At 41.3% G+C, this 13,627-nt stretch overlaps 1 protein-coding gene across 1 annotated transcript in view; it reads right to left on the bottom strand.

Moving 5' to 3' along the window:
- Window positions 1-360: 360 nt before the first annotated feature.
- The window catches only part of KDR (kinase insert domain receptor), a 47,629-nt gene continuing 34,362 nt past the window's right edge, over window positions 361-13,627 (bottom strand). The window contains exons 19-30 of the mRNA XM_063135168.1: window positions 12,448-12,561; window positions 10,895-10,983; window positions 9,726-9,870; window positions 9,111-9,211; window positions 7,517-7,639; window positions 7,161-7,272; window positions 6,230-6,329; window positions 5,713-5,818; window positions 5,140-5,291; window positions 2,474-2,570; window positions 2,268-2,356; window positions 361-2,033 (exon numbers count right to left, since the gene is read on the bottom strand). Of these exons, the coding sequence (XP_062991238.1) occupies window positions 1,820-2,033; window positions 2,268-2,356; window positions 2,474-2,570; window positions 5,140-5,291; window positions 5,713-5,818; window positions 6,230-6,329; window positions 7,161-7,272; window positions 7,517-7,639; window positions 9,111-9,211; window positions 9,726-9,870; window positions 10,895-10,983; window positions 12,448-12,561 (1,442 nt within the window). The 3' untranslated portion in view covers window positions 361-1,819. The remainder of the gene's footprint in view (window positions 2,034-2,267; window positions 2,357-2,473; window positions 2,571-5,139; window positions 5,292-5,712; window positions 5,819-6,229; window positions 6,330-7,160; window positions 7,273-7,516; window positions 7,640-9,110; window positions 9,212-9,725; window positions 9,871-10,894; window positions 10,984-12,447; window positions 12,562-13,627) is intronic.

Raw genomic sequence — 13,627 nt, forward strand, 5'->3', positions numbered from 1 at the left:
AACTGGGTTGAATTAACCATAAATTTCATAATAAAAATACTGTATAATCTGACATCTGCTGGGCTAGCTGGTGTTTTGCCAAGAATACTGCACTGAGAACATGTATTTTGAAAGGCCAGGTGCCTTTCAATGCAAACGTCTAAGAAAAGAACTGTATATGTGTGCTAAATAGATCAACAGATTTCTGACTTGTTCCTGAAACAGAATACATGTAAAAACAGAAACATGCAAGGCCAACTTCCTTTCAAAACCAGGTGTGAGGTTGTTCCTTTGATCATCTGAAATACTTTTAAAATGTTTTTTGGGGGAAATGATTGCCCAATAAAATCTGATATATAAATAATTTTAAATGGCACAAAATTAATTTATTGGTTGGTCCATTGTATATGAATACTGGAAGCAGGAAATGTACAAATGTCACACCAGAGGGAACATAACTGCTATATGCAAAGTGATGAACAGAAATATTTACATGTGAACTGCAAAATGATCACATGTTGAAAAGTTTTTGGTCTGGGGTCAGAGTCATTTATAAGTAAGAGCTCAATCCTATCCATGTTTAGTCAGAAGAATGTCCCATGGCATTGTCATTATATATAATATATATTTATTTTAATAATATATTACATTTCTTTCTACTCAGACTATAAATACTATATGTGCCATTTTTGTTAACTCATGGGTTCCCAAATATTATACAAAATACAAAATCATGAATAAAAAACAAATACAAAAGTAACACCAGTCAAAATAGCACCAGGACATCCTTCTTTTCTTTTCTTTTTAAAAACAAAATCGTGTTATATACATTATATGTTGTTGGAACTCTGGGCAACAAACGCACAGAAATTGCTCTAACAATTTCTACATTAAACAGCATCTGCCATAAAATCTGAGCAGCTGATAATTAATGTAATTAATACATGAGTTTACTGACAACATTATTTGCTGGGTTACATGGAAGCTACATCCAAGATGTGTGTGTTTTTCCCTAGCAAGAAGCTCGCAGCTGTGTCTCAAGGGGAACCTTACAGTGTTGATCAAATAAAGCAAAAATCTCCAAAACGTAAGGTTAAACTTCTGGATCATTCCACTAATTCTGTACATATTGACCGAGCCAAAACATAATGTTTCATTTCAGTGGGAAATGTCCATCGAAAGAAGAACCTCAGCTGATTAAGTTCCACGCAGCCTAAATATGACCTCTTTCAAAAAGAGGGATAGTCTCTCTGCTTTTGACCAATCTTCCTCAGTTTATTTAACCAGTATTCCCCAGTTTGTTTCACCAGTATTTATAAGTGAGATTTAGACTAAAGCTTCCTTCTAATGGTAGAGATGTAAGTGAAAGGTAATTTTGCAAGACCAGCAAACTGTACTGACAGTGTCATCCTGAAGACTTATGTCCAGGGACTGTTGAAACTTGATTGCTGACAAGACTGAAAATCCAAAGGATTCTGGTTAATGCTATTCTATCTTTGCACAATTGCATAGAAATGTGGTTTCAGCACAATTGCATAGAAATGTGGTTTCACGGATGTCTCAAAGGTTGCCATCCTCTCTTGTCATCAAAGCATCTACGTGGATATTGTCATGGGCGTAGACAAAGCTCGGTCACTTTTTCTAAGTTCTCTCAAGCAATGACTTCGGATCCTCTATTCCATGTAGCACTTTGTAGCCTTCTTATCAAAGAAGATGTAGAGAAACACATACTTTTTCTGATTCCTGTGATCACAGATATTCCGGGCATCAAATACCACTGGTTTAAGAAAAAGGCAGTGTTACATGCAAGTTCCAGTTAATGGTTATTTTGGAGAGTTTCTTAAACAGGAGGAGGGCCTAGGGGTACCCTAGGGCCATATGCCAGTGTGCAGCAAGCCTGAGAAGCATCTTCCCTGAGAGTTAAAAGTTCCGTTTCTTCACCAGAGTAAACTGTTGTGTCCATGTCATCTGAGTGATATCCTGATTGGTAGCCACTTGTTGGATTGGAAGCTTCGGACATAACAGACTCATTACTTTTACTGGAGACCAGCCCACTGCAAAATAAAAATTAATATTAGCAATTTCACACCATGCTTTGAAAATTAGCTCTTGTTTACCCATCTGTTTTGCAGATAAACATGGGGTTGGGTAGGCAACCTTACAAGGATAGGAGGCAGAGAGGCCAAAGGAGGGCTGGGCAACTTTAGCCTTCTTGTTTCAAGTGTCCAGTCCTGTTCTACGTGATCTTGAAATGAAAATGTGTATTATGTTAACTTGTCCAGACTTACCTAAAGGGCAAAATCAGTTGCTTAGATTTCTCTTCTAGTGTCTTTAACTCTTCGGATGCTAGAATCATCCCACTGTCTGTCTGATTATCCTGCAAAACCCCAAAAGACAGGACCCAAATTGAAAGACCCCCAAAAGACATGTCTCAAATGGAAAAGCACAAGAAGGATCAAAGAAACAAACAATAAAACATGCAATATGAACTCACTTCTTGAACCACTTTTACTGTTGGCTCTACTGGTACAGATTCAAAGGTCTTTACACTCACAGGACGGCTTTTTCTTTTACTTCCTTTGCGGTGCAGACTGAAAAACAAAGATATCATCCTTGTCAGTGCTAATGGAGCTGACAAGAGTGTTGGAGGCTATCATCATATGCCAGGCCTACACAACTTGTGATCCATGAAGGCAGTGGTGGAGAGCCTGAGTTAGAGGGAGGGGACAGGGAGAGGAGCTGGCAGACCAGATGGGTAATTCTGTGAGTCATTTCTGGCCTGTGGGCCAGCACTTCCCTATCCTGGCATTAAACCAAACACAATTCTGAGTTTTGCGACCTGCATTGGGACAGCAAAAAATGAAGGCGGGAGTTGTTAACCCCCTGGCATGTTACAATTCATGGCTGTGATTGGCTTGGGCAGGTCATAAGACATGCTGTCCTGCACCTCAAAATATCCATTAGTTTCATAAGGAAAGTCTCAGTAAGAAAGCATAGGTTTTAGGACTGGCTAGGAAGTTTTTTCCCACCTGGGTTAGATTTGACTATGCTTTTGGTTACCAATTTGTCTTGATCATTTGTAGTGAATACAAACCCAAAACTTTTCCCGCTGCTTCAAACATAGTAAAAATGGTTTGAGCAGTGGCTTGGGCTTGTGGCAAGTGCTTCAGATGACTTATTTGGCACCACAAGCATATTCTAACCCAGGCAGGAAAAAAGGGTCTGATCACAAGACTGAGTCATTTTTCTTCTGATGCTGAAAATATTTCTCCTGAAGTGAACTCAGGAAAGACCTTTTTATTGAAAAAACAAAATAGAATAGAATCTGTTGCTTTCTGTGTTAAGCATGCTGTTCCATTTTTCAAATTCTTATTTTGCAAACTGTTCTGTTTAAGTACAACAAACAAAGAAGCTTGGATCATTCTTGTAAATCTTTTTCTTTGGACTCTGCTTCTGAGACCCCTAACGGGACTGGAGACAGCGGCAGCCGACTCAGCAAACTCCTCTCCTTTTAAATTGTTGCAATTGGCACTGAATGTTGCTCAACTCCCCTTTCCCCAAGGCTTTTCTCCAAAGAAAACCATCTGAGCTGGAAGAGTTCTTAACTCTGTGACAATCAGCCCACCATATTTTCTCCAAAGGTGACCGACATCACCAAAGTGGGAAATAAGTTATGAGCTGGAAATTACCATCGACAAAGTAACCTAAAACTGAAGGGTGGCCTGTGGCAGATTTGGTGAGATCTGGAAAGCTTTGATGGGATCTGAGAATGACCCCTCTCTGACAGGTAAACCAGAATAGCTCCTAGTAGGAAGCAGAACATTTGAACAAAAGACACATTGCGACATTAACATATTATTTGGGGTCTCTAGAAAAAGAAATGTATACAAAAGCAAGGATGATTCACATGTTTCACATAGCATCATTGAAAGATGTAGTTATACAGTGCCTAGTCAACTGTAGGTGTTGTAGAAATAAATTAAGAATAATAAGTCCTGCAGCTGCTTCCTTTCCTGCTGCTTCTCTTCCAGCAGACTAGAATCCCTTTTAAAAGGTAATACAGTATGTAGCTTTCCCCAACTCCTTCATTATTAGAGAATAAAAGGAAAGTGTGGGTTGGCAAGCAAAACCAGTGGGGAACTGCAAATGGAGAACCAGCGCAAATGTTTTCAACATTCTATCAAGTTTGTCATATTGCAAACTTTATTAACCACAATCTTATTAATATGGGGCTTAAAGTACCTCGATCATAGTCCTTAATTTATTTATTTTTAAAAAACACATCTCTACAATCTTTGTTTTACTAAGAGCACTATGCAGAAAAACACAAACACCACTCCTAGATATCACCAAAGTTCACAGGAACATTATCACCAGCCAGAGTGGGAGCTGAAGACTTCCCAAGGCCTTTGGGAAGGGGGTCATATGGACAGACCTGTTTCCCCAAACGTACAAAGTATCTCTTGACGGTCACAGTTGCCCCTTCCCACCTTCCCCCTGGTGGGACCCAAACTTCCATCTCCTGCTCTCTGTCCCATGCAGTGAAGCCCTGGAGGCTGTGGGCTCTCAGTGTGACTGTGGTTCCCCGTCTTGCATGACTTACCCCCACCCTCATGCTGGGTCGCAAAAGAATCTTTCCCTCCCTGGGAGGGTTTTGAATCCTTGTCCCTGGAAGGCTGTCTGTGCTTACATTAGATGTCCTGCCAAGGGATCCATGTGGCTGCTGTGTCGTGTGGGCTCTCCTGCCCACCACCCCCTACTTTGTATGAGTTATGTTAATAAAACTGAGGTTGTGAAGACCACAAGAGAATTTAAAGCATGGCTTTTTGCGATGCCCAGAAAAAGGCAGCTATTGCTGGCTGTATCACAGGGCTATTGCTGGCTGTATCACTGGGTCTGATGGGTGCTCTAGCATCATTGTACATGTTGCATGTATTGTAATGCAATGGTGTATCCCAACTGTGAGAGTTCACTGGCTCCCTCTATAGGTAGAGGGGATTGCTCCACAGTCCCTGATTGGCCTGTGGCCATGTTTCCAGGGATGCTGGACACATCTGTCATTTTTGCACTGTTTTTGTATCTCACTCACAAAGACATAGCAGGGGCTAGAGTCAAGGGTTGACTAGCACTGGCCAGTGGACTGCTCATTATAGTACAAACCTCATTTCTGATGTGCTGTCATAATGGAACTGAGGATCACAGACTTCCTCTTCTTCCATGCAGGGAAGAGGTGAGGTTGGCAGGGAGAGTCCAGAATCCTCTTCAATATTCAGCAATGCCGTTTGTGGAAGGACAATATAATCTTTACCGTCCTGATGCAGAAGACAGCCAAAAATATTTTTACATTTCAAGTAGTGATTTTTTTTCAGAGAGTTGATGGCAGTTTTGAGGATAGGGGTGTCCATCACTTGGAAATCTGGCCCTTGAGGTTCGACGGACTTCCACTGCCCACATGACTTGGCTTGCCTTTGCGAGCCAAGCCATGGGTTTCCTCTGAACACTGGGGACTTTTGCAGAGGGGTGGGGTTGTTGGGCTAAAATGTGCAAAAATGTGTGTGGAATGCAAACACACACACACCCCGCCGCTAACTGGCCGATCTCACTGCAGACTGAGTTGGGCCAGTTAGCAGAAAACAGGCCACACAGTCCAGGGGGCCAATCCAACAAAAAGCTCATTGAGCTCCACACCCAAATGGATTCTCTGGCATCCCTATTTGAAGAGCACAGATGTACCTGACAAACACTTGCTTGCAGTAAATTTCCAAGATGCTCCACCAAATCTGAAAAAGTAGGTCTTTGCTTGGGGTCTCCATGCCAGCAGTCCAACATGGTCTGATACCTAGAGAAATAAAATAACAATAATAGTGTTCCGATAAAATCAGGGCTGGACAACTTGTGGCCCCTCCAGATATTTTGGCCTACAATTCCCATCATCCCCAGCGAACATTGCCAAGGGTGATAGTTGATGGGAGTTGTGGGCCTACAAGTTGCCCTCCCCTGCTATAAAGAAATACAAATGTATTGTATTAACACATTTTGCTTACTCTCATTAGAACAAGGCATGAGAAGTGGTCAAAATTGTCCTGTCGGAAGGAAGGAAGGAAGGAACTAAAGAGATTTCGCTTCTTGTGGGTCCTCCCTCCACCCCATTAGTTTCACAGCCCCATTGGCCACCTGTGTCAGGATTAGTGTGATGTTTTCCCTGGCCCATTCCTAAGTGAGTTGTATTTGCACCAGCAATCCTCCTTACATTTCAGGTGTTGTGTAGTCTGGAGGCCTCATCCTTGTTCCTTCCTTCAGTCTTCTACAGAATTCTTCGTCAATCTTTACACCAGGGTATGGCGAGGCTCCTAAAATGACAAAGAGTTCCTTTTAATAAGGTGCTAAACATTCCGGCCTTGTTACTCAACTTTATCACTGTATATGGATACAAGCATTAGCTACAAATGTTGGGGATCATTTAGACCGGATCCATTGAGGATCAATTAAATTGGATCTGTAAGTATAACAACTCTGTTCGCATGAGCAAGCTTCACAGAATGTTATTAAAATGTCTGAATATTTATTTGCTGGGCTATACATTTTTCAACTAGAAAGAGGCTGTTTACCTCACTTGTGAGTAGTCTTGCATTGTAATAGCATAGCCTGCTTCAATAGATTGGACAGCTAAAGCATCAAGAAAATTCAATAATTGCTTAAAATCTTGGTCCAATAAAATCTATCCATTTAGTATGGGTTGGATGTGGAGAAAAGCACACATATTGGGTCTGATGGAAGTTGACTTCCCCTCGAGAAAAGGTTACCCAAGGATTAGGGGACCCTGCTAAATGGGGAACTGGGGGGGGGGGGGGCTGAAAGGGAAGAGAAGGTCCACAAAATCAGGCAGAGGCTATTTCTAGACCTGCTGTGATCAATAAGATTTTTGTCACTGATTTCAATGGGAGCACAACTGACTGTATAACTCACTCATATCTCTATCTTGCATCTTACTGAGGGCCAGCAAAGTAAAAAGTTCCAAACACAATTTTTATTTAAAGATTTAATAAACATTTTCTGGCTTGTCTTGCATTCGTGGAAAAGCTGCTATGTATCCTAATTCTGAAAGAAGGGCTAAATATGATTACATTTAAGAAGTTTTGTTAAGATTTAAGACATGTAGTCAGCAAACAAATGTGACATACCTAATGAAAATATTTCCCACAACAGAACGCCGAATGACCACACATCACTTTGAATTGTGTATACTCTATCAAAAATAGTTTCCGGTGCCATCCATTTTAGAGGTAGCCTAGCCTGGAAGTTTAAGAAGCAACAATATATTATTTCTTTATTTACATTAGTCATATACTGTCCAATAATGGGGGGAAAAAGGTTTCCTGGGCAGTTTACAGTAAAAATTAAAACCATAAAGCAAACAACTTAAGTCGATTACAAAATATTAGCAAAGCAATGAAGAAAAGGAAGCATTAAATATATGTTGTGATGCCATTTTTAGTATCATTTCCAATTTCTCAAGCCTTCAGGCACTGAAACTTACATCTCCTTTTCTGACATAATCTGGATCTTTGTAGATATCGCGGGCCAATCCGAAATCACAAATTTTGACCACATTGTTTTCTGATAGGAGGATATTGCGAGCTGCAAGATCACGGTGGATACACTGTAAGGAGATGAACAATAGGTCTGTTGTTTGAATTCTTCCAGAGGCTTGCCAGTTTCACAACTTTGCTAACCTTATCTTAATTGGAACATTCTTTGCAAGGCTCGGCTCCTTGTGGGATGTCATTGCAGGATTATCAAAAGCAAGTCAAGGAGACTCAGTTTAACTATGCTGTTTCTACTGGGGTACGGTCTTCTCAAAAGACTATATCACCTCGGAAGATAAATGAGATCACTGGTTTAAAAACTCATCCATACTAAAACCTCCCTGCAGCTGGAAGTGTTATTTGCAAAGGAGAAGGCTTGGCTGTAAACATTCCATGTGTGGGAAGATCTTGTCATGGGAGACCTTTCAAAATAAACAATTATTCACAAGTATCCTGTGGCGGTGCAGCTTTACAAAAGAGCCACATAGGGAATTGTTCTTAGTAGATCAGTGGATTCATGCCATATGCATAGGTGACTCCTGTGTAGCTTTTGACCACAGCCTTTTATCACTTCTGCTTAACAGGTAATAATTATGGAGTAGTGGAGAACTGGTGAGGGAGGGAGGCAAAGAAGAACTTGGAGCCTGCTTCAGCTGAACTGTCCAACCCCTCCAACCCTGCTCAACATATAGCCATCTACTATCAGCTGCCCTGTGGGAAAAAACAGGAAAGCAAGGGAAAGAGGCAAAGAAGATATCAAAGCCTGCTCCATCTGGATCCCCCACCCCACCATTGGGGCCATCCACCACCAACTGTCCTTTGGGGAAGGGATATGAGATACCAACTCCTGTTCAAGTGGGCTCGGTTGTTTTGTGAGTGTGGTTCTTGAGGTATCCAATGTATTTTATACAGGGGCTGGACGAAAAGTGGAATATAAGAACGTAGGAACGTAAGAAGAGCAATGCTGGATCAGACCAAGGGTCCATCTAGTCCAGCATTCTGTTCACACAGTGACCAACTCTTGACCAAGAGCCCAAAAGCAGGACATGAGTGCAACAGCAACCTCCAGCCCATGTTCCCCAGCAACTAGTGTAGATAAGCATACTGCCTCTGATCATGGAGGTATAAATCAAGTAATAGCACAATCCTATACAGGTTTGCACAGAATTAAATCCCACTGAGTTCAATAGGGCTTACTCCCAGTTAAGCATGCATAGTATTGCAGCCTAAATTGATTGATTGATTGATTAAACAGACAGATAGATCAATAAATCATGAAACAGGCTTCCCCATTGTGCCAGAAGAAATGGGCAGCATATTCCCCATATGGACGCACAGGCTTGGTGGTGAATTTACAAGTGCTGACATACTTATCAAAGCACTTCATAATATCAACAGCTTAGACTCCGAGTGTTCGGAAATGTTGAGTGAGCTCCGGACATGAGCATTACAGTTTCCTTCTATTAAGCACCATCCTTATCGCTCTCATTTCCTGAAGCATGGAGTCATCTGACAGATGTCATTTCCCTGAGAGAAATTCCTTACTTTCCGAGATGCCAGGAATTCCATCCCACGGGCCACCTGAAAGCTGTAGCAGATGAGGTCCTCCAGGCTTAGAGAATTTTTGCAAGGATCTTCAGACATTGCTGTAAAGAGAAAGATTAATTTATATACAATGTCTGATAACACAGTGCATCCTGATTAACACCCTGTCCTCCAGTTTCCATCCTTACAGTTCTTGCTTTCTGGTTATATGGATGATAGAGTTGCACAACAGATACCAGCATCAGTGATTTAGGATGCAATGGGACTTATTTCTGACTGAGTAGACTTGTATAATTGAGCAGGGGGTTGGACTCGATGGCCTTTAGGCCACTTCCAACTCTACTATTCTATTATTCTAAGACTGCATGTGTTAGGAATGTTTAGGTATGCAATTGAGTTTTCATCTATTTATTTAGTTTGTTGATTTCTATCTAATTCTTCAAACTCAGAGGTAATTTTTTTAATCACCTGTAGTAAATGGACTTTCAGTCCACCTGAACATCAGTCTTAACATTCTAAGACAACCTTCCCCAACCAAATGTATTGGACTGTGAGGACACCAGGTTGGGGGAAATTCTTCTAAGGGCTTATATCATGATGGAAGACAAATCCCACCTTCTCCTTCTTCCATATCGCTGAGGGATCGCTCCTCCCCAAAACCCGAACTTGTGGAGCTTTGGCTACTTGCAATGCTGTCCAAGCGTTTCTTCGGGTCTGCAGGGACTTCACCATTTCCATGCCTAAACCTGGCATTATTGGCCTATGACATTTAAAAGGCAAAGCAAAGGGCATTTATTTTATTTTATCTTGTACACCGCTCCGAAATTTTCAATGTGGAGCAGTATATAAATATTGTAAATAAATAAATAAATAAATAAACAGAATTTGCATTAGCCCGGGGCAGCAGAAAACAAAGGGGAGCAAAACCCACACGGTTTGTGCACCCCTGTTCTAAGCTAGCCTGCTGCTCTCTGGTGCAATGGAGGATGCTATCTCGTTGCCAGTGTTAGATTAACATTCACCTGACCATCTGTCTGGATCCTCTCTGTGGAATGGAGAGCATCATCTTGCCCTTGGCCTCAGGCCGTGAAACTGCCAGGGCCAGCCCTGCTAAGGAGTGAACAGCAACCCAGCTCTCCCTTTCCTGTGCTTTGTGAACTCACGGTTTTAGGATATTTGCTAAGGCATCTGTGTTTTTCAAAAAATGTGTGAAGGATGCGCTTGCAAGGAAAGGACTTCAAACCTCTGCAACATATGTGTTGAAACTAAAGCTGTGCTGAATAGTTCTCTCCTTTGTGGGGGGGTGAAAATTCACGGGGATGGGGGTGAAACAAAGATGCTTGCAAAAGAGGTTGGGGAAGGAGGGAATGTTAATTAAAAAAAAACCACATGGCTGCTGGTGGTGGGTCGCATGGGCATGGGGAGGCATTGCATGGTCATCATTACATTTACATCCCACCTTTTTTCCTCCTGCAAAGAAACCAAGGCGGCTTACACAGTCCTTCTCTCCATTTTATCCTCACAACAACAACCCTGTGAGGTAGGTTAGGCTGAGAGTCAGTGATTGCCCAAAAGTCACCCAGTGAGCTTCATGGCAGAGTGAGGACTAGAACCCAAATCTCCCAAGTCCTAGTCCAAGACTCTATCCACTACACCTCACTGGCTCTCAGTTATTTTAATTCCGATGCAACAGCTAGTAACATCCAACAGATCTCATAGTGGAAACATTTGAAAGCTCTTCAACTTTTTTAAAAAATGTTCCCTACACTTCATGCAGACCTCACCTTGTATGGAACAAAATCACTTCGCTTGCTTCTTAAATACACTGACAGATTTCCAAACTTGCAGTATTCTACAATCACCATGAGTGGACCTGAATAAATAAAATGAAGAACACAAATGTGATTCTCATTAACTTTTTGGACAATTGCTTTTTGGCTGAGGCCTAAGAAAAATATTTGCAAGACCAGCAGCTGATCTACACACAACACCACATAACATGCAAGCTCTATACATGATAGGAACTAGATATTATCATCGGAATTATGGCTTCCATCCTATGCATCCCTCGCAACCTTAACAAAGGGCATGAGGAGGGAGTGGCATTTGGAGGCGAGAACCAGTGAACGGAAGGAAGTGTTTAACCCTGCTCCGTGCTGCCAATTCTTCCTAACAAATTACACCCAGCAGTTTTTATTTTATTTAGATCTAGCTATGCTTTGAAACCAGAAGTGACCCCAGCTGGAAAAACACAGTTATAGGGAGAGGGATCATTATTCCCCTTTCCCACATGTAATGTGAGGTCGGGCGCACCTAAACAGTTCTGATGAGTAAGGCAGGAGTGGGCAACACAGGCCCAAACATTTGGGGGGCCAAAAGTTGCCCACTCCTGAAGTAAGGCAAACTCAACCAGAGTAAGTATCCCTCCCTATGCAGTATATATTAGGTTCCAAACAAAATAATAGTTACATTCTTCTACACCTCAAAGTGCAGGCACAGCCTTAGCTATGACACAGTCCTGAAAAAGGGAGGTAAAAAAATGTTCCTCCCCTCACCTCAGGGGAGTTCAGTAACAGTCTAATCACCTGCGTGTCATCACCTAATGAAAAGCAATTGTGCTGTCCCCTGCACCCTTGCAACTTCTGCTTTGCACTCCTGGGTTGTTTGATGCGACGTGGAATTCTAGAACCTGGAACTCTGGGTCAAACAACCCAGAGTTTTAACCCAACAACAAACCATGGGTTCAAATTCTGGATTGTTTGCCCCTCAACAACACAGAGCTCCAAGTTTGCGCATTGCAGAAAACAACCCAGGAATGGGTGTTCCTGCATTGTCTATGAAAACTGATACAAAGTGGCTAACAGTCAAGAAGCAGCACATTCGTTTGCTGCTGCACACCCCAACTAACTATGGATTGTTTAACCCATAGTTAGCTATTACATGCGAACCACGTCAGTATCTAGTTTTTCTGTAAAAACGGAAGGACAGATTGCATAGGCAGGCTGTATTTGCATGTGGATGCATGCATTTTCTGACTGGCAGTGGCTCTCTAAGGATGCACAAAAGGGTCTAGAGAAGGTCACCCCACATACAACCCACGATTAAGATAAGAGAACCTCTGATTTGGATTTATTGTTTAATCTTTTGTTCAGCTGAATGGTTCCATTTATATTTGTGGGTTCTCTTTCTTGATTGGTGATCCGCAGGCTGCAAGTGTCTGCAAGATGAGGTGTGTGAAATCCATTAACAATAGGCTGGAATTCAACCCCATGCTTGTGTTTCACCAGTTAGCTATGGCCTTTCCCCAAAAGAGAAAAAAAAGTCTTCCAACACTTACCCCCTGGTTTTGTGCAGGCCCCAAGTAAGTTAACCACATTGAGATGATGCCCAATATGAATGAGGATTTTGAGTTCAGACATTAGTGCCCTGTGTTCACTGTGTGTAGCACCCTCTGTAAATGAAAAGAAAAAGATAGACTTTCTTTATATGATGTGTGTAGACTGACAATGAAGGTTCATCTGCCACCTTCCATCAAAGTAGGAGGGAAGAAAATACACAATCCCAAAGATGTGTATAGCTTTTCTGTACTGATCTCTTCCGGCAGGCCTATCCAGTGGAATTTTAAGAAGTTTTTAGAATGTTTTTAGGATGTTTTTAACAATGTATATTATGTTTAATTCAGTTTTATGTATTTTATCGTTTATTGTTGTTCCCCGCCTTGATCAGAATGGAGAAGTGGGTAAGAAATATTATTATTATTATTATTATTATTATTATTATTATTATTATTAGTGTGATACTGGTAAGCAAAATCTTGTGCAATGGCACTTAGAGCTCTGTTCTATTTGTTTTAGAATTTTATTTGGATTTACAACAAAACAGAACAAAAAAGGGGAAGGACAATAGCAAGTACATACCAAAAAAGACATATTCATTCATAATAATTCTTCACAAGACCAATGGTTTGTTTTTGTTTTTAAAAAAGGATGGATGGATGACACTAAGGCATTTTCAAAAGAACAGAATGGCTACTCCTTCAAACAGCTAGAGAGATATGTCACATAATGACATAGTTCACAGAACACAACAAATCAGAGTACAGGTTGAGTATAGATTGAGTGTGGGCTGTATTTTAACTGTGGGTTGTTGTATTGTGTGAACCCAGACACACTAGCAAACCATGGTTTGTTAACCACAAACAACCCACAGTTCATAACCCAACAATAAACCATGGGTTCTCTCCATGGGTTGTTTGTGGTTAACAAATCATGGTTTGTTAGCGTGGCTGGGTTCATATAACAAACCATGGTTCAATGACAACACTACTCTTGGTTGTTGTGTTGTGTGAACCTTGCCAACGTCTCGTCAGCTGCAGTTTGACTCTCATTCTCATGCTAAATTAACTTTACACAGGAATCCTGATGTGAAAATAAATAGCCATTTTTGTGGAGAAATTGGTTGATATTGGAATTTATACTTTAGATCACTTAATGTTTTTACCATTTTCAATACTGTGG

The sequence above is a fragment of the Elgaria multicarinata genome, chromosome 10 (genome assembly GCF_023053635.1).
Source record: "Elgaria multicarinata webbii isolate HBS135686 ecotype San Diego chromosome 10, rElgMul1.1.pri, whole genome shotgun sequence".
Taxonomy (NCBI): domain Eukaryota; kingdom Metazoa; phylum Chordata; class Lepidosauria; order Squamata; family Anguidae; genus Elgaria; species Elgaria multicarinata.